The 26,832-nt window shown below is 37.3% G+C and overlaps 1 protein-coding gene across 1 annotated transcript in view; it reads left to right on the top strand.

The window, feature by feature from the left end:
- Nucleotides 1-9,896: 9,896 nt before the first annotated feature.
- The window catches only part of pdlim4 (PDZ and LIM domain 4), a 62,859-nt gene continuing 45,923 nt past the window's right edge, over nucleotides 9,897-26,832 (top strand). Inside the window, exons 1-2 of the mRNA XM_030153352.1 lie at nucleotides 9,897-10,185; nucleotides 25,465-25,616. Coding sequence (XP_030009212.1) covers nucleotides 10,093-10,185; nucleotides 25,465-25,616 — 245 coding nt within the window. The 5' untranslated portion in view covers nucleotides 9,897-10,092. The remainder of the gene's footprint in view (nucleotides 10,186-25,464; nucleotides 25,617-26,832) is intronic.

Genomic DNA, 26,832 nt, shown 5'->3' with positions numbered 1-26,832 from the left:
CCGAAAAAGTGAAGCAAATTCAAGCTGCTTTAAACTCACAACAGTGACTCTTCATGTGAACCTGTGAGTTAAATGAATTCACCACCAGGGCAGGCTACCAAGTTGCCAGGTTAGTTGCCTATAACTGCTGGTGTTATGTACTTGTAGATGTGACACAAAATATTACTTTCTGAATGATTTTGTGAAAGACAAGAGTAAGAGTCATATGTTTTCATCTTAAATGTTAACAGACTTTGCAATACTGAGTAAAATATGAGTAATGATTTCTCATATAAGTCATGTTTAAAATGAATGTGGGGTTAAGATTTTTATCAACTTCTTGGACGTTTAAGATACTCCACACAGTTTGTTCTATGTTATCTGACTCCAGTGTGAAAGGAAGGCAGAAATGTCTTTTTTTTTTTTTTTTTTTTTTTTACTTGTTCACACCTGAGTGGCTTAGATTTGGTTATATTGCCATTTTAAAAAAATGATATTGTGACAATGAAAATAAAATTGTTGTAGAACAGTGGTTTTATATGTAATTTTTGCTGTTTAAAAAACATCCGAAGGGACCACTGGCCCCTGGCAATCTCCACATTATCAGATCTGGCCCTCTTTAAAAAAAGTTTGGACACCCCTGGTCTAGAGTGAGTCTAGAGCAGGGGGGTCAAACTCATTTTAGTTTAGGGGCCACGCCACATACAACCCAATGTGATTAGGGAAGTGGGCCAGACCAGTAAAATAAAAGCACAAATAGAATAATAACCTATAAATAACATCAACTCTAAACTTTTGTGAAAAAAGTAAAATTACATTATGAAAATGTTTACATCTGCAAAGTATCTTTTAAAAAAATAAATAAATAAAAAATTGAATAACAGGAACAACCTAAAATTTCTCAAGAAAAATAAGTGTAATTTTAACATTATGCCTCAGTTTATCATTTTCACATGTACATTACAACTTACAGATCACAGTGGATCTAGAAATAGACAAAACATTTAGTAATTTTGAGAAATTTGAGAAACATGATCACAATTAACAGAACAAAACAACAAATTTAAACAAAACAAAGACAACTAGAACAAAACTTGGACAAAAATTTGAGAAACATAGACAAAATGAAGAAAAACAAACAAAAGCCAACAAATATGATCAAATTAAGCAAAAACAAAACAAACATGCACAAAAATTAGCAAAAACTTAAGAAAAATTAACAATTTTTCACCAATTCCTCCCATGAGTTGGATTGAACCCTTTGGCGGGTCGGAGAAGGCATGAAATCAAAGTTTGTGCTGCAGTTTGGATGACGTCACTCTCAGTCAGCGGAGATAATCCAGACCCAAGCAGACGCCTCATGATTACAACACCTCTTGTCTTACCTGTTTCCCCACAGGTTTTTATTGGATCTGTAACACAGACACAATATAAGTGAGTGAAAGGAGTCACAGTGATTTAAAACGACTGTTTAACTATACCCTGGGTATGTCGAATGATGACCATCCAGGGAAAAAGAACAGAGGGACGAGAGCCCTCTGTAGTTTGACTAAGATTTATTGCAACCAGGCTTTGAAGAAGAAGACGCATATCCGAAATGTCAGCCTGTTCATGTGCTCAATAAATTTCCAGCGTGGTCTGCAGGCCTCTCATCCTTCCTTGTTCTTTAGTTAGTCACCCCTTCGATGTACTTCAGGTAGAGACTCTTTGAAAGGTTTTGTTTGTGTTTAACTTTGAAAAAAAAAAAAAGTAGTCTGACAAACAAAATAAAGATAGACAGGATTATGATGGATAAGAAAGCAAAACAGTTAATACTTTTCAATAATAGTTTAATACTTATACGAACATGCTCTCCAGTGAATCCTAAAACCTCTATGTATTCCAAATGTACAACAGACATTGCTTGTTTAGATTATCTGTCATTTATCCATATAGTATATTTATAGCACCCCAAAATCTATCCTGTATATTATATACATACTGTCTACTGACTGCACTTAGATGGTAAACTGCATTTTGTTACCTTGTGCCTGTAAATGTGTAATGACAACAAAGTGGAATCTAATCTAATTTGGTTTGGTGGCACAACTCTATAGGTCAGTGGTTCCCAACCTTTTTTGGCTCATGACCCCATTTTAACGTCACAAATTTCTGGCGACCCCAGACATTCAAAACTGAGACATTTTTTTTGCTAAAATTAATTTGTTTTTGATCACGTAATAGTTTGCTATACTATGTTGGAAATAAACGTTAATTTTATATGACATTTAGGCTGTGTAATATATATAAATCACCCTTTTGGTGTCTGTCAGTGTCTCTTGGAGATGTCTTAGCGGGGCCAGGCAGGTGAAGAAATCTTTCCATTCTCTTTTCGGTCTGGTTTTCTTACTGCGATTGTGTCCTGGAAGGTTGAAGCGTAGTAACACATGTGGTCACATGATCGGATCAATCAAGATATGCCCTCTCAGACATTATATCCTGCATTTTATTTGAACTTGATTTTTGTTTGGAAAAGTGTGTGGTGTTTGAATTATAATGAAATATATACTGAATTATTAAAAATATTCTTTAATAGTAATTTTTTTTAATCAATTACTAGAAACTTCAGACAACCCCATTTGAATTCCAGGCGACTCCATGTGGGGTCATGACCCCAAGGTTGAAAAACTCTGCCATAGGTCATATTGTAGGTCTGCGGGTTTGTGATCACTCAATTGATCTGACATTATCGATCATGTGCCCCTTATTCTTTCTCTTGTTTATTTTCTTCTGTTTAAGCAATCACAAGTCTTGCTCCATCTCGCTGTGCATCACTGTCTTAACTTAGTCATATCTTCTTTCACTGTGGTTTTGCATCATCACAGCAACAGATTGTGTAAACTTTGGTCAAAACATCAACATAGCTATCACTCACAGTAGGCAGACGATGATACCTGATGTAATTAGTTTGACATCACGGCCACTTTACACACCGTCACTCGGCTGGTTTCCTCAACCTGACTCAGACTACCACTGACGGAGCTCTACATGTCTGCATTTGCCTGAAGGACAGATTCCCAGGAATGTCTATGAGATCATTCTCTCAGCAGTGCAAAAATCGTACTGGAGCTCAGTGACTCACTCTGTAATTGTCTGGGGAAATGAAAGAATCAAGAAGTGGGGCAGAGTGAATACTCAGATATCCTCTGACAAATGGGAGAGGTCTTTTCGGCCTGTGAGGCATCTAAATTACAGCACGTCTTCATTGTCAGAAAGGATAGTCAGGCCATATGACTTTTTGCTTATGACCCTGATCACTGACTTATTGAAGTTTCTAATACATGCTGAGATGATCCTACAAGAGCCTGAAGGCCAGCATAGTTTGCGAAAAGCCGTCTTTGGTTTCATTTCTTTTCTTACTTCTTTCTACAACTTTATCCCACTGTTATTTCCAAGTAAAGTAACACATTTCCTACTTGCAATTTAACTTAAGCCTCTACCTTATAGAGCAATGTTAAACTAATGATCCAAATCCTGTCGTAGACCAGTTGTCATTTGTACTGTATGTCCTCACACTAGTACGAAGCAAAGGGTTATTCCATAAATTAGACCTTATTGACGGACTGTTTGGATAATAGACATTTTGGTTTATTGAAGCAGACAAAGCACAGGTGTTACAGATAACATTAACAATAACTGTATTTCTTTAAATCCTCCTGGGAAACTGTCCAAGTGGACTGCACAGAACCAAACCCTGAAACTGTAAAAGCTTGGGATTGATACCATACAGAATCTGGGCTTTTTTTTTTTCTGTCTTAAAAAACGTAAAAGCTCTGCTTAGATGAGGGAGGTAATTGTATTTTCCAGTGCTATTGATGCCAGAGGTGGGAGAACTACTGAGATAATTTAAATAAAACCACCAACACAGCAATGAAAAAAAAATTTGATTAGAAGTAGCAGCTAAACAATTGGATTATGGAACAATAAGACTGAAGTAAAAGTACTAGTTTTGTCTCTCTGACTGGAACTATTACATATGCCATAATCAGATTATGAACAATGAAACATCAGTCTTCCTCATGTAGCATGTTATTGCTGGAGCTGCTGAAGGTGGATCCAAGGGAACTACTTTATGTGCTTTTCTTCTTCTTTTTTATTTCTTTTTTATTTCTTTATTTATTTATTTTTCATGGTCATCAGTTCAATGTTAGGACTCCTCATATGATTAATGGGAGAGGAAAGAAGAAAAATGAGTGCTCTGATCCAAAGATCTGTTTTCAGTTTTGTATGGACTTTTTCTTCTAATCACTGTTTGTTTTTTGTTTTTTGTTTTTTTTTTTTGGGGGGGGGGGTTGTTTTTTTTGGTGACATCTCAGATGATTTGAACATTTACCAAAATAAAACCATGTGAGATCTTTAGAGGGAAAGGGACTTTTTGGTCAAGCTGTCAAAAATAAATAGACACATGAAATGAGAAACCACTGGCTTCATCTTTAACAATGGCTTGCATTTTAAAAGCTCATTTTACTGTATGATATTTTATTATTATAATAAACATATTGTTTGCCTCAGAGAATAATTGCCTATGTCATTTTTTTTTCAGGTCATAGACAATGATGCAAAATGAAGCAGCAGTGTTAGGAGGGTAAACTTATGCAGATATCACAGTTTGGCCAAAATATGACTTTAATATAATAAATTATAAATGTTAATCTTACAGGTAATTAAGGGAGTCAGAGAAGTACATGACTAAAACATATATTATTTGCCATTGCAATGTAATGGAGTGGAAGTATTAAGCAGTGTAAAATGGAAATACTCAATGTAAATTAGTGCACAATATTCAAGTACAATTACTTGAGTTAAGGTTATTTTCAGGACTGATGTCTTGTTGCATCTTTTTAAACATGCCACATAAATGGGTTTATACATAGATTATTTAAATGAGAGACTGGTATTTTTGTTGATTAATCAGTCAAAGCTTTTAATTAATATGTAATATTGGCATGGGTGTAGATTTAGTTTGACCATTGGGAGGCACATTTAGTAGAGGGTTTGGGGCTCTTCCTCCTTCAAATTTTGAGCACTGAAAACTTCATTTCCTGCATTCTTTTGGCAAATTTTTCACCGGTTTGTGCCTCAGTTCATAGATGTTTGTTTATGTAAAGCAAGCATTTCTGAACATTTTGAATTAATCCTCCAACCATCCAAAGACATCCACTGATACGTTAATCGGTTAATCTAAATTGCCCATACGTGAGAGTGATTGTTTGTCTCTATATGTCAGCTGGGATAGGCTCCAGTGACACTAGCGAGGATAAAGCAGGTTCAGATAAATGAATGAATGAATGAATGAATGAAACTGACTGAAAACCAAAAACAAATAAAAGTTTAATTAAATCTCAGGGGTAATGATAGTTCGTTACATCCCCTAGCTTGTCCAACTGTCTACTGATGTGATATCTTGCTGTAATACCACGGCTTCCATTCCATCCATCATGTTGAACTTTGATATTTACTGTATTGAGCTTTGATGGACAGGTCTGTTTCACAGCTCATTCAGCTGTCAAATTGGACTTCTGGAGTTCCAGCTGCAATAAAATGTACAGGGTGTCCACAAAGTCTCTTTACAATTCAAAAAAAATATTACAAAAGTAATTGATGAGATATGTTCATCAGATTTGTTCTGTGTACTCAGTTTTTAATCACATGGGGAACATGTGTAATCGAATCATTGGTCCATTTTTCTTCAACAAGAGATCAATTACTGCAAATGTTTACTTTGACCTTTTGTCTGAATATGTGTCACCACAACTGGATGACCTTCAACCAAACATCATTTCGTAGATGGTACGCCACCACATTGGGGACTGCATGTTGGTGGGTTTCTAAATCAAACATTTCCAGACCGGTGGATTGGAAGAGATGGCCCAATTCCCTGGACGCCTCGTTCACCAGATACCACTCCCTTGGATTTCTTTCTATGGGGTTATGTTTAAGATGTTGTGTATCGAACAAAGATACGGGACATCAACAACCTGAAGTAAAAGGTCACTGATGCAAATGAGACCACTGATGACTCTACAGTCAACATGGTTAGAAATCCAGTACAGACTGAATGTGCTGTGTGCAGCTAATGGTTGAGGTTGATTAAATGAGGCAAATACAACCTTCAGTATCTACTTTTCATTTTGTAAAAATTTCTACATATTTGTCTATTCATTAGCCTATGTAATAAATGTATTAAATTATAAAGAGACTTTACAGACTCCCTGTATTTTTCCTGACTGACTGACTATAGCTGTGGTTAACAGGTTCCATAAAGAATTTGAGATGACTTTGTCAGGCAGTGCCTGATACATTTTACCATTTCACTGGGTCAGTAAGCTAGAATTTAGCACATGACCTCTCAAAGATGACTCTGACCCTTTGGTCCACATTGATGCTGTTTGTGTAAAGGCCCACCAGCGGATGCACTTTTATCGGAAGTTCCAAAGTTTTAATGTTGACACTGTTTTGATGAATATGTTTTATTCTTATTTTATTACCTTATGTTTTTGCCAGCGTTGGTTTGTCTGTCTGTCTGTCTGTCTGTCTGTCCGTGTGCAAGATAACTCAAAAAGTTATGGACGGATTTGTATGAAAATTTCAGGAAATGTTGATACTGGCACAAGGAACAAATGATTAAATTTTGATGGTGGTCAAGGGGGGCACTGATCTGCCTTGGCGGAGGTCTGCGCTCTCCAAGTGCTTTTCTACTTTAAGTCTGTTTTAATAATTTCCTTTATCTGCTGGTTTGGATCACTTACTTTTAAAAATAAAATACACCTGGGACACATTGTATGGGTGAGCAGCAAGATCCCAGGCATAAACCTCCAGGAGCTTTCCTCCCTCTCCAGAGTGAGAGTGGTGAAAAAGATTTGATCGATAACTGCAGACAGCGGTCACCCTCTGTCTGCTGAATACTGCTGCCATCAGGATGCAGATACAGTCTGCCCAGGTGCAGGACAGACTGAAGAACTCATCCATACCTGGTTCCACTGGCCTTTTTAAATAGTATTACATAACATTTTAGATGTATATAGCCTTACTGCTGGCTGTAAAATGAATTGCCCTTTGGAGATAATAAAGTACACCTTGACCTTGACCTATATCTGGTCACTTCCAGCTACAAAAGTCCAACATGGCAACTGCCAAATCGAAAACTACTGGTTTCACATCAGCAGTTGAAACAACAACCTGTGATGTCACATTTCTGTCAGCATCAGAATCCATACACCTGTTTTGGAAATAAAACAAGGGTAGGACGGTGGTGCCTTCTTGCTGTGAAGCTTTCACCTCACAGCAAGAAGGTCAGCTGATGTGGGTCTTTAGGTGAGGAGTTTGTATGTCCTCCACATACACTGTAAGCCCGGACTTTGTATTTACTAAAATGTTTTAATTACAATGTACTTTAAGGATTTAAGTTTTATTACATTACTATAAAATGTTAAGTATAGTCTACTAATTTGTAGACATAGTTGAAAGTATGAAAAAGTTGAATGAATTTAAATCACTAAGTTTTAGTCATGACCACATCTTTTTATCTCCACATTGCATTGTGGGTATTGGGCATGTTGTTGAAAATGTGTTATTTTTATGTGCAGGGGTTCAGTGGGGTTGTGGTGTTAGTGTTAATTTTGACTTAATGTGTGTATGGTCATGTTTATTGGCCTTTTTGTGTTTGTTTTTCTATTTTTGTAGAGCTGCACCATGAGTGAGAGCCATAGGCCCAACAATGGCTTTCCTGTTCAGCTATGAGCATTTATGTATAAAGAACATTCTTATGCCTCAACAAATTGACAGTGCTACCTACGCTAACAATTAATATCAACCAAACTACTAACCAGACTACCATCCATGCTACAGTATATGAAATTGAATAAATATGTAAAACCATTTAAATTGCAAAAGGTTTAAATTTACATCAACTTGGAACTGAGTGCTATTAACTGGTAATATTGAGTCTAATGATTATATAAAGCAATTGACACTACAACAAATTTTAAGTTAAATTAACTTGGCATTTAGCGTGTTGTACTTAAAATAGCAATTCCATTCAAATCAAGCATTTAAATGTAATACACTCAAGTTTTCATCACTCATTACTTAATTTTTTTTACAGTAGCGGGTTACCTCAGATTTTTTTTTAAGTAAACTCAACTTGTCTGATCTTACAGTATCTTAATCACCCATAGGTGTGAATGTGATACTGAATGGTTGCTTGTCAGCATATGTCAGCGCTGTGATGAACTGGTGACACAACCAGGGTGTTCCCCACCTTCATCTGATGGTAGCTGGGATAGGCTCCAGCATCCCTGCAAACCTCTTGAGGACTAAACAGTTCAGAAAATGGATGGATGGAAATGAAACAAAATTGTTTAAAGAGCAAAGTCCTCTGCCTCAGTGTTTATTTAGGGTAGGAGTGTCAAACTCATTTTCTTTCAGAGGTCACATTCAGCCCAATTTCATCTCAAGCTGCCAGACCAGTAAAATAATAGCATAGTAATAGTAGTATTTTCATATTGTAATGCATTTTTTCTCCACATTGACCCTTTCATGCATAGTGGTCACTCCAGTGGACAGTTATTCTACAGCTGTTCTCTTGTATATTCATGGATTTTGCTGTTTTAGTTCCATATCAACCAACACAGTGGACATGTTTATGCATTATACCATACACTGCAGTTCATACCATTACTGTAACTTTCCTGTCCTTGATTAACCTGACCTGCAGTAACATATTTGAGTGTAATTCAATTGCTAATTGCAATTAGACTGTAATTAACAGTTTGTTTGTTTTTTAACAAAAAAATGTTTTTTTTTGTTGCATATTATCTGAGTGAGTAATAACTAGTATTATTGTATGTTAAAATGTGAGAAAACATCAGATTAGCAGCATTAAAACGGTTTTTATTTCATAGTTTTCACACAGTATGACAGTAAATTCATGTTTCTTTGCTTCAAAAATATACTTTTTTAATCTGTTCTGTCGTTTGTACATGTAACCTGTGCTGCTACTCATTCTGTTTGGGTGCTGCCTCGTGGCCAGGTTGTTATTGTAAATGAGAATCAGTTCTCAAGTTACCAACTAGCCAACCTGGTTAAATAAAGATTAAATATAAAAAAAAAATTAAAATGCATGGTGTCCAGCTGAGTGGACATTTTGGTTACTCCATGAAAAATAGGTTCATTAAAAAAATTCAATCACATTTTTTTTCATGCCTAAAGAGGGATAAAAATGCTCAGGAAAAAAAAAAATCTTGATTAAGGTTCTCATAATTCATGCATGAAAGGGTTAAACCGAGAACAAAATTGACAGCTGTCATTATTTATAAGTTATTACGCTGTTATTTTACTTGAATCACATGTGGCTCTTGAACTAAAATGAGTTCAACATCCTTGATTCTAAATATCTTCAGTGCATTTTTTCACTTCAGTTTCATTCATTCATCTGGTGGGCCGGGCTGGAACCACTGGCGGGCCGGTTTTGGCCCACGGGCCGTATGTTTCACAACCCTGGTCTGTATTGTTTAGTGTCAGCTGTACAGGTTTGTTTTGGTTGTAATTCGTGTGATCAAAACACACATGAGTAAAGTTTCTCAGTGAAGAAAAAAAAGAAGGCAAATGTGGATGAATGTGCGTAATTCTAACTGAAGAGAAAGGAAAACAAGCATCCATCAGACCAGCAGAAGAGGACCCAGTCCAGAGTCCCGGACAGGCCTGTCTGTGGACCTGCACTGGCGGACTACAATAAGCTGGTGCGGGGCTTCACATTTCAGAGCAGCAGCGGCAGGTCTCCGGTGCTCCAGCCCCGTCCCCTCCCTCCCTCCCTCCCTCCCTCCTCCACGGCCAGAGCTGAGGGCGGGCAGGACAACCCGTCGCCCCACGTCAGAGGCGGCTTCGTTATTTAAAGTTGAATCAGGAGGGGAGCAAAGTTTTCACAGCCGGGACAGCGTTGCCTAGCAGCTGTGAGCGGGACACCGGGACTCCGACACCGCTTTAACCCCAGTACGAAGAGCTAGAACCCGGACTTCCCCCTTCCGCTGACTGCCTGACATCTGTCCGTCTCCATCCCGAAGTCTGACTGGAAACATGGCCCAGACCGTGACACTCATGGGACCCTCTCCGTGGGGTTTTCGTTTGGTGGGAGGACGTGACTTCAGCACACCGTTAACCATCTCCAGGGTAGGACACCACTTTACCTTCCACCTCACATGTCTGGATTCATCCATTGAACCGATCATGGACTAAACACCTTCACTTGGAACTTCAGGTTTTTGGTTTTGTTTTGTTTTTAAACCGGCTAATTTATTCCCATAATTTTCACGCTAATTATCATATACAGTTGACAACTGTAAGAAAGTTAGGCTGGAGGTACTTTTTTCTTAATAAATTAACCTTGAATACGCGTTTGTCAGGGTCTATTATCTGCTGCAGCATCTATTTGAACTGAATGAAAGTGAGCTCCTCTATTCAACCTGCCAGTTGGTGCCGTCTAACTCCTGGCAGTGTGACGCCAGTACAGTCTTTTGCGCTTGTCAGACTGTAAATTATAATGGACCTGACAAAAAGCAAGTAAAAAATAAATCACTGATATAGGTTAATGGATATAGGCAATATTCATCCTTTTTCTTTTTTTTTTTCTTTTTACAAAGTAGTTTTTTTAATATGGTAGTAAGTGACCTCAGGTATTAGCATGCACCTTCAGTGTGTTTTCCTATTTTAATGTAATGACATTTATGCAAGGCTATATCAAGAGTGATTTTGCCTGTTTATACTGTAACTGACCTCATATATAATTGTGCCATACTTGCATTCATGGTCTGGATATACAGAGATATAAGTTTGTTTAAAACAAAATTTGAAATACCTGTGACAGAATGTTTTATCTGTAGATATATTTAGAATATATTTTGTGTGGTCTGTGTCGATGTCTGAAAGTGTTTCAGTATCAAAAAAGTTTCATGTGTAGTTTGTACATGTGTTTTCACTTCATATTGCATTAACTGTGTATGTATGCTTATAAACTGATTCAATCTATTATTAGGGTATTATTATAAGTCATTTAAATATTGTTAAATATCCTGTATATGTATATAATATAATAAGACTGATGTGGACTAGTAGTAGAATTCAGCCACCTTCCTGAACTTTCCTGACCCTATGAATGTGGGTTAGGAGTCAGAGTGCTGGCAGTGGACCTGGCAGTAGCCAACAGTTCATCCCGTCCAGGGTAAACATAGGCCGGTCCTGCTGCAGGGCTTGCAGAAAGTGGGGGATGAGGAGGACGTGGTGTGTGTGTATGTGTGGGGTGGGGGTGGGGGGGGGCGGTGCTGACATTTGTTTTTCATCAGAGCTCATTGGTGCTGCTGAGGGATTCCAGGTGTTGTGCTCAGCTGTATCACCAGCCCCGAACCGACCCTTTAACTACAGGGCCTAAGCACTTTAAACTGGAGGTGTAATTTTTAGATTTATGGTGGGTGATTAACGACTTTGAGAAAAGCAGACAAACCCCTGAAGGTCACCTGAAGTCATTTCTGTTAGCGAAGCTACCACTAAGTCATCCAAAAAGTTGTGATGCATCGATGAGAGAGCTCTGAGTAACTGTGCAGTCATGACTGCGTGCAGGAGTGTGTCTGTAGGTTTTGTGGTTTTACGTTGGAAATCTTGGCACCTTTGGTTCTCCAAATCACAGTGAATGGTAACAATAATATGACATCAGTAAACTTCACACTCTGTACCTATATATCATCTTCTTTTAAAGGCTAAAATGTCATTGATGGATCTAGTTTCTACTCTTTTTATGCTTGCTGTTCAGGTTTCAGTTTGTCTCTTCCTGAGCCTGAAGTTGAGAAAAGATGGAAAACTTATCCATGCATTTGAGGCCCTGTTGTGTTTCATGCTGATTCTGAAGTCAAAATGTTGCCTGGCTCAGCTTTAGGCAATCCCTTGTTGTTTGAAGCGCACATTCCTGACTTAATAATGATAATAATAAGTGCAGCAGGAGGTTGTTGTGCAACTGATTTCTCTTTTTATCAATTTTGCCAGTTTAAATCTGTGCATACTTGCTTGACTGCCAGATTATAAACCATGGCATGCACTGTGAGGTTTGTTGCATTGTCGAGAACATTGTGTAACAAAGTGGAATTAATCACAGGTTACACTTAACAGACACTTACATATCAAAGGTGGCAGTAAAAACTAGTGTTCACGTGGATTAGCTTTTAGCTGCAAAAATGAATAACAGTGAAGTCCAAAGTCTCAGCCTAAAAATGAGAGAAGGAAGCAGCTGGTGGGATGAATGCATGTGTAGCAAAATATGTAATGTCAGAAGTATAAATACACACTTCTGGCAGCAGATGCTTCCATTATGCTGCCTCTTGACGGCATCTTTTTGTTGTTATTAACCAGGACAGTTTATTGTTCAGTTGACGTCAGATGCTCTGAAACGTCAGTGAATAGTATTGAAATAGATTTATTGGACAAACTCAATAGTTGTTTTATTCTGGAGTTTGATTTATGGGGGCAAATAATTCAAAATTTGTTTCAGGAAGTGCTAAAAAAAACAAATGAGGGTGGGAAAGGAATCCTCTCACCTCACCTCACCGGAGTCTGTACATTCAGAGGTTGAAATGTGATGTTATTTAGTGCTGCTTATGTACTGGAGTATCACCTAAACAGATGATTTATCACATGCTTGCTGCATTCTTGTCTTACTGTGCATGCCCAAGATGACAATTAGAATGTGTAGCATGTTGTCCAAGAAAGAGAAACATGGAGGCTGAGTATGCTTGTGAGAATGTTTCTGAAGGGGATAGTTTGTGTCTCATGGATAGTTTGTGTCTCATGGTAAAGATGTATTTTTTTGTGATTGACAATCTAATCTATCATGCCTGGCATCTTCCCATCCCTCTTCCTCTTTGTCCCTCTGTCCATCAAGGCGTAAATGCCACGAAACACCTGCTCTTGGAAACAGTGAATGCTGTAAATACCATAAAACAAGCTGTAAGAGCAGTAACTACGTCTTTCTTAAGGTGATAATGTACCAAGATAAGCCCTTTAGTCTTCTGCCAGCTGATTGGGACGTGACCAGTTAATGACGCTGACACGCTCTGCATGACTCTGGAAAGATTTGCTTTACCAGCATGTGTGCTCGTGTCGTCTCAGGCTGGTAAACGTCTGGGCGAGAAAAGCCTTGAGCGTCCTGGAAGCAGAAAGATAGTAAAATCACTGATGTAACTGCAGAAACATTTTAGAGAGGATGTGTTGAAAATGGCAGCTGCAGTATAAGCCCATTGGGAAATCAGTGTCAAAACAATGTCCAAGAAGAAGGTGACGCAGAATGCTTGTCAGTCCTGCCAACTGGCAACCAGTCATCCTCTGGACAGGAATTCACAACTGAGTGCTGGGTAAATAGTGACCTGAGCCGTAAACAGAATCACTGTTGACTTATGTTGCGCATCCTGCTGAGTGGTCTGTGCTGGTGATGCAAAATGAGCAACGCTTTTGGCTAGAGTTTTCATTTCAACCTAATGACAGCCTATTGTTTATTGATTTTTTCCAGCTGATATTTTTGTTGTTCTGTCAGTTTCAGATCTGAGCAATGTGATAAAAAATATCAGGTCATTTCGTACTCAGATATCAATAATATCACGATGTAGCATATTTGTAGCATGTCTGTAAATTCAATTGATAAAAATATAGCAGTCTGTATAAAATGACTGTTTTCCAATCTGAGCTACATCCCTGGAAAGGTTCTCACTAATATTTGATACATTTACTCCTTTGTTTGGAATGTTTTTGTTAATCTTCACTTTGACATGTCATAAAAAACATACAATGATGTATAAAAAGCTAGAAAGACAGATGTAGTTTAAATATTTAAGTAGAAAATAGCACATTTTTAAGCTAAATAAGACTCACAATAAAAATATGTAATGTAAAGAAAACACAACCTGCATTCATGCTGTGAGGAAAAACAAAACGTGCTGTGTGCGAAAAATGGACATTTTGGATCATCAAATGGTATCGTCTTATTTTACAGCCCTGTTATATTGGCTTAGTGGCAGATTTTTTAGAGGCAGATTTTTGACTAAATACTCAAGACAGTTTCTCACATTAGAACCATGAGATATTCTTTTTTAATTGACCAGTAATCCCAGGTGTAAATATCAAAATTTTACAATGATATGAAACATTATCTGAGACGGGTAAACACAAGTTGGTCTGTGCTTTCTTTGTCAGTTGTTATACTACACCTGTAAGCTCCCACTTGTCAACATTTCCTTGTAGAAATGGAATCTGTGGAATTTCATCGGGTTAGTGGAGTCTGGCACAAAAACCTGTATCTGTATCAGGTCATATCACTGCTCAGTTCTTAGGCTGATTATACAAGGGCACTGTAATCACAGGGCATGACTTAAAAACAAATATAAGTGTGTTTGTATCAGCACTTTTGTATAAAATGAACCTGGTGTCCTTTGTACCCTTTAATCCTCCAGTCTGTCTGTCTGTAGGTCTGTCTGTCTCTGCACCGCATACCAGAGACAGGACATGTGACCTAAAGCCACATGGGTCGTTTCTCTGACACTGCATGTTATAATTGTCAGTTTTAAGATGCTCTGTGGCTGCCCTTTTCTCCAGGCTAGAATTACAGATGCTAGGGGTCGTATCTCCACAACACACTGAGAAAGAAGATAACAGGCGGTACTCTTGAAGCATTTCCTGTTGTTGTGGAGTTCTTTAAGCTGTAGCTACACATGTTACAGGAAAAGGACTCTAGTAATGGTTTTAAGACAAAAATATGTTAACATACGACCTGATTCTCTGGGATTTTAAGACATGGTTTTATCGCCACTGACAAATTTGTTTGTGACTTTTCCAAGTACTAGCATCTAAAACAGAATCCTCGTGATTCTCTTCATGATGATCATTCACAGCATATTAACACATCACATGGTGAGATATGTGACAATCTCTTAAGGGAAGCTAATGCTGAGAAGAACATGAAACAGCTGTGCCATGTGGTTACAGATGCAATTTACAGGAATGGAAAACAAAGACAAATACTGATGATTAGACTTGATCAGAGGTGTCAAACTCTGGTTCGTGGGCCAAAACTGGCCCACCAAAGGGTTCAATCCAGCCCATGGGTTGAATTTATGAAATGCAAAAATTACACTTAAGATGTTAACAATTAATGCTGCCAAAATAATTTTAGTTCAGGGGCCACATGCAGCCCAATTCAATCTCAAGTGGGTCGGGCCAGTAAAATACTATCATAATAATGCATAAATAAGGACAACTCCAAATTTTTCTTCTTTGTCTTAGCATAAAAAAGTAAAATTACATGAAAATGTTTACATTTACAAAGTAACCTTTCACAAAAAAATATGAGTAACATGAACAAATATAAACAACCTGAAATGTCTTACGAGAAGTAAGTGCAATTTTAACAGTATTCTGCCAGTTGCTAAGTTTTTTGTGTATTTGTAGATTCACTATGATCTGTAAGTTGTAGCTAATGCACATGTGTCAATGATAAGGCATAATGCTGAGGCATTTAATGTTAAAATTGCACTTATTTTTCATAAGAGGATTAAAATTTGGAAACCACTGATCTTTGCTGGACATGTTCACCAACCAACCCCTTCTTTGTACACTGTAGGAACAAAAGTATTTGGACACATTAAATTCAGGTGATTCTTTTCTAACGGGGTCTGGGATACAAGCAATACTTTAAGGAAATATTGATGTTTATAAACTATATGGATAAAAATACTGGGACACATCATGGCTACAGCCGTAAGATGTCCTGTTCTGGCTGATTTGAGATACAAACATCAATATTTCCTTAAAGTTTAATGGGAGATTTTTCTTCTGAAGTGAGATGTGAAAAAGGTAAACAGTTAGTTGTGGTAGAAAATTATTATTTAGAGTCAGAACATGAAAATATTTTTAGAAATTTAGAGGTAGAACCTTAAACTCATAGATATGGATAAAAGAAAAAAAAAACAATGTTGAGAGAAATTAAGTAAAAACCCTCTCAGGCATTTTGGAAGCAACGATAACAATTGAAACAAAACTAACCAATGGAGTGATATTCATCACAATATAAAGCTGTACTATGACATTTGTCATTATTGTTTGAAGCTCAGACCCCTGTTAGAAAAGAAACACCTAAATACTTTTGTCCATATTGTGTATGTAGAAGTTGATTATAAATACAACTTTGCAAGATAGTTTGGTCAGGATCTACCTGGTATTGATCTTCTCAGTGTAACGTTATCTCCTAAAACTGGTGAATCACTGATGTAAACTGTGACAGTTACACTTGTCAAGACCTCCTTTGTGTCAGTAAAATATGTAATACACACTCTTGCAGATTAAAATGGTCTAACCCAACACTCTTAGAGCTGACCATAAAGTGTAAAAATACAGATGATAGCTTTGCAAAGTTAATGTTCTAAACCAGTGGTTCTCAAATGGGGGTTCGCGTACCCCTGGGGGTACATGAAGGCACTCCAGGGGGTACGTGAGATTTTAAAATATATTTAAAAAGTAGCAACCATGCAAAAATCCTTTGAAAATAATTATTAAATTAATTAAATATTTCAGGAAAATATATAAGTTCATAAAATGAACTTTATGTTCAGTAGGCTATTCAATTTCATCATCCTAAAAACCCAGAGTCTCCCCCATACCAGAATGGTTTGACCCAACCTGTCATATGCCACCTAGCATCACCTGTCAATCACTTGAAAACTCAAACAATGGAGTCGTGGATGAAGCGTAATTCTTGTTGAGAACAGATCTTTACTATGATCCCAAAGGAGGACACTTTATGTTGATAATCATTTTTATGTGCACAGATCTTTATTTATAATTAAGTTAATTATTTCCTTCTTTTTTTTAGTTATATCTTTTTATTTCCAAATAGTTCAATAGAGACCACTACTAATGGAGTTCCAAAGTTTAATAAATTAGACACTGATGGCACAGCACTCTGTTTTAAGTCATTTTTTTCAACCAGAAATGCTTTGTGCTGGTTAGGGGGTACTTGGCTGAAAAAATATTTCACAGAGGGTACATCACTGAAAAAAGGTTGAGAACCACTGTTCTTAACAACCCATGATGCTACACTCTCCAGAGAGACTCAACCTCCCAAGTCACTTCAGAGGAGCTGTCACAGCCATCACCATCTCTTTTATTTATTGCATTGATACCAACTCCTTAGTTCTAAAATTTAAGACATGAAGGTTCACACTGTAAAAACTCTTCACTGCGTTGTGTTTTTAATCTGCCATGTGGATGAACTCCTTCACAGAATCCCCCTAATATTTCTAGAAGGATTCATTCTTCAAAAAAATATTCCTCTGATAGAATTTTATTGATTATATGTCACAGGCAGAACAAAGTCCAATGTCAGTGGTTTTCCATATCATGCAGCTGTCGTCTAGATTACTGCTGGGTCTGACTGATGTTCAGGTCACACAGTTCCGTCTTTTCCTCGTGTTCTCATTAAAGTCTCCCCTCACATATTAAATCATCAGCTCCGGTCCTGCTTATTGGTTTTGGCAGATCCGTTCTCTTTGTTTGTGTGCAGCAGTCACACACTTGTTAGAACCTCACACCCTCAGCTATGTAATGGCTTTCCGAAAGTGTCACCAAGGTCATAACCATGGTTCCTATCGCCGGTCAAACAAGCAAACAAAGGCGTTTGACAGCTTGCCAGGAATTATTCTCTGTGTTCCTTAGATGTCACAACTCAGGCTCCCACCCTGTTGATCTCTGAGGAATTTATAACATAACAAAAACATTTTAAAGGCATCCTTTAAAATATGATTAATGAGCCATCAGCAGTTAGTGGTTTAATGACATGTTGGCTCAAATTTCACACTATTGTTCCTGCACTATTTGAATTCTATTACTATTTATACATCAGGTTTGTTCACCTGCAAACTGCCAAAAATGTTCTAACCACTGTCAGCTGTAACTGTGTGATGTGTACTGATGTTATTGAGGCAGATATGTACGTATTTCTACATCCATAGTTGTACTTTTGAAATTCATTACCATTGCCTGCTTTGCAGCAAATAATCTAGAGAATGTATTTTCATCACGGGAGGCAGTACGTCTATGCTTAGCTGTAATAAACGATGGGAGAGTGAATTACTGTTTGTTGCATTTTCCCAGATATTGCTATAAAGTGTGAAAACATATGTGGTAGTGAAGTAGGTCGTTTGGACTGATGAGGAGAGCAAATTATTCCTGTGTAATTCATGAAGACTTCACAACCATTTTAGAAGGAAAACAGCTACAGAGTGTGGTTCTTCATCTACTGTTTCTTAGAGCCATTTGTAATGTAAAATACAGTGCCACCTGTAAATGAAATAATGTAACCTTGATTATTATTATTATTATTATTATTATTATTATTATTATTATTATTATTATTATTATTATACAGGGTGTCCACAAAGTCTCTTTACAATAAAAAAAAATATATTACAAAAGCAATTGGAGAGATATGTTAATCAGATTTGTTCTATGTAGTCACTGGTTTTCAAAGTTGGAGTGGTTGGTGTGGGATCATGTGCAATCGAATCATTGGTCCTTTTTCTTCAATGCGAGATCAATTAGTGCAAATGTTCACCTTAAATTTTGACTGAATATGTGTTACCACAACAGATTACCTTCAACCAACCATCATTTTCCAGGTAGATGGTGCACCACCACACTGGGGACTGCATGTTGGTGGGTTCTTAAATCAGACATTTCCAGTGGATTGGAACAGATGGTTCAATTCCCTGGCCTCCTCATTCACCAGATATCACTCCCCTGGATTTCTTTCTACGGGGTTATGTGCTACGGGGTTACACCATTGACGAGGCTGTGATACAGCCAACATGGCAACAAATCCAGTGCCGTCTGGATGTGCTTCATGCAACTAATGGTGCCCACATAGAGGTGGATTAAATGAGGCAAAAAACTTCAATATCTACTTTTCATTTTGTAACAATTTCTACAGATTTGTGTATTCATTTGCTTTTGTAATAAATTTGTTAAGTTGTAAAGAGACTTGATGGACACCTTGTAAATGAAAATGCATGTAATTTATGTTATTCTTTCCGTGGTTCTTCAAATTTTTTGCTTCAAATTAGCATGACCTTTTATAGTAACACAGTTAATATTTTAATAACACACCAGAACTTACACAGAAAAGTTGTGTTTTGATCAACTGTTAAGAGAATTAGTGCATGCCAAGAAAGTAAAAAACAACAAACAAAAGTGAAGCGATCTTTCAAAGTTTTTCACAACTTTTGACAGATAACTACTTATTCTGCTCTAGTAATTCTACATGAGTGTCTTTGAAATCTCTATCATCCCTCCCACAGTCACACAGATTTTCCACCCTCTTTGCTGGGTCCCCTGCCTCTCACTTTCTTACTTTCTTCTTTCCACATTGAAACCACACACTTGTCAGTCCTCAGGGTGCCACACCATGACTCTGTGTGACATGAGACTGTCATTTGCTAACCACTCTATCTGTTAGCAATTAACTATGTCACTGTTTATAGAGCAGCCCCTTATGGAAACGATGTGACTGGTTGAATTACCCTACCAGTGCAGTCGCTCTGTGAACGGTCGGTTTGGCCTCAAATCCATCATGGCCGCTTCAGCAGCTGAAGCACTGATCCACCTGTTTAATACCCACATATGGGGGATTTTATTGCAATGAAAAACCTAATTGTGCTCTATATCAAATTGTGTTATCAAATTATTTGCCAACACTTTTACAGATTTTTTTACAGGCATTTTTTTTTCTTTTTTTAATACCAGTAAATGTAACATAGTCTTGACTGAAACTCTTCCCAGTTCATAAATGTATTTACGTTTGCCTGAAGTTTAGTCATTCAATAACTCAGAAACTCTCAACAGTAATGGATTTTGAAAATTAAGTAACAAGGAAAAAATGGGACTGATCTACAGTAAAAATATTTATACAGTTTAATCTTTTGTTCTTATTTTTCCATAAACATGTGCTGCAGCTGAAAGTGGGTTTATTGGGTAAAAATGGGGTGGACCATAAGTCATAAAATATTTTTAATTTATGTTCTCCTCCTGCCCTTCCACAGTGCTCTGGATTCAGAGCCAAGATAGCACTTAACCCATAAAGACCCAGTGCTACTTTTATGGCAGTTCCCAAATGAATTTTTCTCTTTATTTGACCTTTCTTAAGTGATTTATCACCATTTATTATAATATGAGCCTCTGTATTTTGCATTTTTTCTGTGAAAATCTGGTATTTTCCTATTTTCAACTGGTTATTATATCAGAAACAGAGAAAACTGAAGAAAAAATGACTTTTTCAGTGAATATATTATTAACTGGACCTAAATAAAGTGTGTCCATCCACTGTCATTTATCAAACTCTATGGGTTTTACTGGTCAATTATTGTTGTAGAAGAAGACTGCTTCCATGTTCACTACGGAGCCTCTGAACGTCCAAATGGGTCATATCTGATGACCATGAAAAGATGACAAACTGCATTTTATACCAATTATTTACATGGATTATAGGATTAGTGGATCAACAGGTATTAAACATTTCTGATCAGTGGATGATTTTATTCGACGGTGGATGTTTGGGTCTTTATGGGTTAATCAGCAACAAACACATACAGTGAATTTTCCTTTGTGAGCTGGTTGTTTATATTCTTTAGCATGTTAGCTTGTTGAAGTTGACCTCTCCTCAACAGCAGATATAGTGCTGCCAGTGGCTTGATGAAAATAACAAAATTAAAGGGTAAAGTAAAAAGAGAAAAAACCTAATTAGAAAATGACATTTTTATTGTCAAGTTCTGTAGTTTTCAGTCATTACATCGTTGCTCAACCGCATTGTGTAGAGTATATATAGCAGATTGTGATTATGTCTGAACCACGTAACTCTACACCCTCTTTACATTTCCTTTCAGACTGAATGGTTTGTCCTCCAACAACGGCCTCAGTCATGCAGCTCTTATGCCACTTTACATACCACTGCTGTTTGTTTGTGTGTGTGTCTGTGATTCATTCACTATTGCTCATACCCTGACCCTGAGGTGATATTAGTCACTGTGCGTATCGGGGGTGCCTGACCTCCGTCCACTATGACAGGAACAAATCCAAGACAAACACTGGAAACGGCGGGGTCCCTTAAATACATCAAATATAACGTCCACTGACAAACAGTAGGAACGCTTCCAAAACAAAAGACAAGGCACAAGTTTTGTTATTATGCACAGATTAGCACTGAGAAATCAAATAATGTTTTAGGACTTTATTGTTGGTAAATGTTTTAGATTGTTTGCCTGTTGGGATGGTGCTACTGTGCATATGCAAACCATGTTCATGCAAAGTCTCAAAAGCAGTAGTAAAACTACTAATCATCAAACACAGGGGTGTCAAACATACGGCCAAAACTGGCCTGCTAAAGGCTCCATTCCAGCCCATGAGATGAATTTGCGAAGTGCAAAAATTACAGTTAAGGGGGTCAAACTCATTTTACTACCAAACTCCAAATTTTAAACTCCAAATTTTTAACAATGTACTGCCTGTTTTATGTCTTTGTAAATCAATCTACTGTGATCAGCAAGTTGTAACGCAAATGTAAACGACAACATGAGGCATAATATTGTTAAAATTGCACTTATTTCCCTTAAGAGATTTCAGGTTTTTCTGGTTATTCACATTTTTTGCGAAAGGATAGTTTGTGCATGTAAACATTTTCAGAATTTACTTTGTTTTTCACTAAAACATAGAGAAAAGTTTGGAGTTGCCATTATTTCTAAGTTATTATGCTACTATTTTACTGGTCTGGCCTACTTGAGATCAAATTGGGCTGTATGTGACCCCTGAACTGAAATTACTTTGATGCCCCTGATCTAACATATGCTAAATTTAAGAGAAGCACAGACAAACTGGATGTTCCCAAATGTTCCCTGTTTTGAGAGAAGCTCTGGGAGGATGTACCTCGTGAATGGAAAAGGAAAACTTGAAAAAACATGGAGATGCTAATGAGCTTTGTGTGAGTCCTTTCAGGCAGACGCACTATTCCCACACTGCTCTAAAGCCCTCATCTTACCGGAACTGAGTCAGGGACAGCGGGGCGATCAGAGGCTGTAAATTAGGAATTCCACATCTGAACCACACGACTCAGCTATTAGTGCTTCATGGAGCATGAACTAGTGTTCCTCTGCTGTTTAAAGCCTCTTCTCTTCTCTTCTCTTCTCTTCTCTTCTCTTCTCTTCTCTTCTCTTCTCTTCTCTTCTCTTCTCTTCTCTTCTCTTCTCTTCTCTTCTGTGTCTGGTGTCATCTTCGTCATCTTCGTCATGTTTGTCCTTGTCTTCGTTAGCAATTTCTTCAAACACCTATTCTGACAAAACTACTGGTCAATTTCATTTCAGATTTTATATACAGCTTCCTTGGGACAATGTCTACGAAGTATTTTGATGGTTTATAACATGGAAATGGTTAGAGATATCAATATACAGGGTGTCCCATAAGTCTCCATACATAGGAAAAATAAACGTTTCTTGACATAAACCATTTTTATTTATATAATATGCTCTATATGACTACCATTTTGTCGGGAACACATTTCAATGCGTGTCCTCCACTGCTGAAGAACTATAAAGAAGAAATATAAAGAAATACATGTTAGAACCATATATGTATGGAATGTATTATATCTCCTATGTATGGAGACTTATGGGACACCCTGTAGTTACTACTGAGCACTGATAGTAAGTCATATATGGATTTTCATTTGGGTCCATGACATTTAACCTTGACTGATTAATTTCCTGCATCAAGACCACAGGACTCACAAATTCAAGTTGTTATTGATTCTTGATAGAACATGCCAGTGAGATACAGGGCCATTGGTCCTATTTTTCTCTTTCCTATTTTGGGAGAAACCAAAAAATGGGGTTTCATCCTAATTAGACTCTTATTTGTTTAATGACTGATATCCAGTGAGCGGTACTTCAGCATGTTTCCACATTCCAAACATGGTGCATCCTAATGTGCAGCTGTCAAGGTAATAGGCATAACAAAATGTTGGGAGGTCAAGTCATGAGTGCTGTGGTATGGAGATAAATGAGCTCAAATAGAGGTGTTCACTGAAAGTCTCAGAGGACAGGAGGATGATTAATCATGCCCTGCTGGGTTTCATTAAAAAGAAAATGATTGCAAATCTTCTTTTCATTGTGCATTTAAAGGCAAAAGTAGTAATGCTAACCTTGAATATGGCACAGATTTGGTCACCTGTAACATTGAAATTTATAAAAGAAAAGGCTTGTTTTCATTTTTTGTGATCACATACTGTAGGTTCTCTTTTCATGTGTTTATGCAAAAATAACAGCTGTTCCTGCTCCTACACTAAATATTCTAAATGTTCAAGTCTCTAAGAACAGTATGTTTGCCTCTAAGGCTGGACAATCAGATCAACACATCATATGATGACCTAGTTTTTCTCACCACAATTTGATGATTGACAGAAAACATTTTAACATTTCTCTCACAAACAGAAAAGATGGACTGTTGCTTTTGCCAATGCATCTGACTAAAATCAGACTTACTGCTCATCAGAGATCTGTGTTATTAATAATAATAGATTGGATTTATATAGTGCTTTTCTAAGTCCACAAAGGCACTTAAGCAAATACAAGAAGGCAGAAAACCATGTCCTTGAAGACACTAAATGACATGTAAAAACAGAAAACAAATAACAAAATGTAGAGATCCTGACAATTCCGATTTGGTGTTCAACAGGAGTCAGTATAATGGACTGTCTTCAAAAGATAGGTTTTGAGGTGGTTTTTATACAAATGGACTGAGACAATACTTTGGTAGTGGCAGAAAAAAGCATGTTTTGCGAACATACTTATCAGACTTACTGAATACTTCATGTACAGTTGCTAAAGAATCACAAGAGATGGACTTCAATAAACTCTCTAGCCTAGTAACATTTATTTTTATTAGTATTTCAGTTTAGTAGTTTCTAGTTCTTAGTACTTCCAGATTTATAAGGAGTATTTTTTTTAGTCATTATGAGTAGCCGTATTCATAGAAGCTAAAATGGTTGGGTGAAAGAAACCATTACATGAAATATAATTTACAAAACCATTGATAATTGAAGGTCCCATGTTGTTTACAGACATTTTTTATTCATACAGAGCTGATTCTATTTTGTGTTTGACAGTATTTTTTTTTTATTTCAGTTAACGAAATTATTTTTTCACTGCTCGTCTTTTGCGCTGACCACAGCAATTGCATCCAGCTGCAGAAAACCCCCTCATTTAAAAGTTGGAAAAGCATATCCAAACTAAGAGTTACAGATGTCATTGCTTGACAGGACGTAGGGAACACAAAGTGGACCAGGGACATGATGACAGTTGTTCGCATTTCATTGCATTTTTGGTTCATTGCTTGTAAAAGTGTTTTCCTCTGCAGCTTGTAACCATTTGACAGCAACTACTACACCCCAGAATAGATGTCTCGGTTCGATGATTGATTTGATTGGTAGTTTCTTCTCATTTATGTCCACCAAAACCATATGACCAGTTAGAGGGAGGCCTGGAAATAGCAGGGGCATTTGTGTGTGTGTGTGTAATAATGGAAAATGGTTATCATATGTTACTTAGTGTTTTCTCTGAAGGTGAAACATAGCCACTGGGACACCCTCCCTCCCTCCCTATTTTTCCTCACTCCTCTGCTTCTCCCCTTGGGGCTCAAACGTCCACACACCAGTGGGTTTCTCAGATGAACAATCACAGAGAGAAACCTGCTCACTGTCGAGAAACTGACAGAAAATCCTTAAAATTAAAGCATGTTCTTTACAAGATCAAAACAGTTTGAGTGATGATGAAAAAAAATAAAAAAAACTAAACTAAAGATACACTGAGCAGATGTTTGTGAAAAAGGATCTAACATTACACAGAGACAGTTGTTAGAGTTCAAGGTTCATATGCACACTGTGTTTAAAGGAGCTTGAAATCACTCCAAGTACTTAGTCTTAGGGAGCTGCTGAGTGATTGTGAAATTGTGCGTTGTTAGTTTTATCCTGAATTTCAAAAGGCCAAATGCATAATAGTGTTCTAGTCCTTCTAGTCCTCCACATATTTCACCACCTCCAGAACTTGTAGTACCCTCTCAGTTCTCAGTGTCATTGTTGCTGGCTTTTGAAAATGTAAACCTAGAGTCCTGCCCAAGGCAATAATACATAAATCAGAAGAGAGCTGCTTTTGTTGAATTTGGCCTTAGTGTTGACACTCCTTCACTAATACCTTTTTCTTTTTCTCCTCTTTCTGTCTTTTTGTCTTCCTGTCTTTTTGACAGCTTGACACCACTTATAACCGCCCTGTCTTTTCTTTTCTTTTTGGGTGTGCTTGCTTGTTTGTGTGTGAATGTTATCATCAGGTAACACCAGGCAGTAAGGCGGCCCAAGGTGACCTGTGTCCAGGAGATACCATCCTGGCTATCAACGGTGACAGCACGGAGCACATGACACACATGGAGGCTCAGAACAGGATCAAAACCTGTACTCAACAGCTCACACTCAGCATTAGCAGGTAAGAACACGTCACATCACCTTTAGACTTTAGACCCTAGATGTTATTGCCCCCTCTTTTCCACTGTACCGCAAACAATCCACTGCGAAGACATACAGGCTCATTTTTCCAGACAGCATCCTAGACTTGAATCTTTTTTCAATTAATTTGTCTTTTAGTCCCAGACTAGGCTTAATCCATGTCTGACAGTGACACATAGTAATGATATACAATGATGTGACATCCAGCAGTATGAACTCAATTTCTGGAAGGTCTGTTTTTTTTGTTTTTTTACCGCAATATGGTTGTAGGTATTTGGATTTTTTTAATTTCCAAAAAAGGAATTCAGTGGTTCCATACTTAGGTAACATCATAAGTGCATATTTTCGTTTTCTTGGGAATTATTTTTTTGCAGTTTTGCACATATGCCACTGAGAAGCAATAATGGAAGGGGAAGTCCTGAACAAAACACAGTCACAAAGGGCACACTTCCACCAAGACACTACTGGTTTGTAATTCAATCAAATGCCCCATCTTTCACTATTAAGAAAAAGGGAAAACCCACACTCTGCTCCTTTTTATTGATACTAATATAAAAGGATCCTTCTTCACCCATGCCTTTCTCCTGACTAACTTGTCTGATGAAGTTAAAGCAAAATGGTGTTTGCGTCATTAGTGAAACTGTAACCTGGAAGGTGATGGAAAGTAAAAAGAAAAATTAGATTGAACATTTTATGGATAGATCATTAGAAACAACCCTAAGATGATGGAAAACTTGTTAATGTTTACTGGACCTGTTAATCTACAACTCATTGCTAATCCTTTTACTATACTTACCTTTACAAAACTGCATTTGTGAAATGTTTTGGAATGCACAGGCTCTGTTTGGAAAAGCATACTATCTTCCTCTGCTTTACCAATTATGACCAGAGGCAGTAAGTAGTATATGTCAAACTTAAATATATGTATCCATAGAAATTTGGTTGACATATTTCATAGTACACTACTTTTGCTTTTTGAATGATGTGTTGCATCCCACAGTTGAAGCTGTTACATATGGAATGACATGGAATTGGTTGTAAAAGTAGTCATTTAGACACATATTTGATTTTGAGGAAAATAGTGGATTGGGACATGATTTGTCATTTTCAGAAAACAGATCCCCAGGGAAATACTATATACAGTATATAATGTAATTGACAAGCTTTTTTTTAATGTTTATGTATTATTGTGTGTC

The sequence above is a fragment of the Sphaeramia orbicularis genome, chromosome 14 (genome assembly GCF_902148855.1).
Source record: "Sphaeramia orbicularis chromosome 14, fSphaOr1.1, whole genome shotgun sequence".
Lineage (NCBI taxonomy): Eukaryota > Metazoa > Chordata > Actinopteri > Kurtiformes > Apogonidae > Sphaeramia > Sphaeramia orbicularis.
The sequence above is the reverse complement of the archived record's forward strand: the minus strand, read 5'-3'. Positions and strand labels throughout refer to the sequence as shown.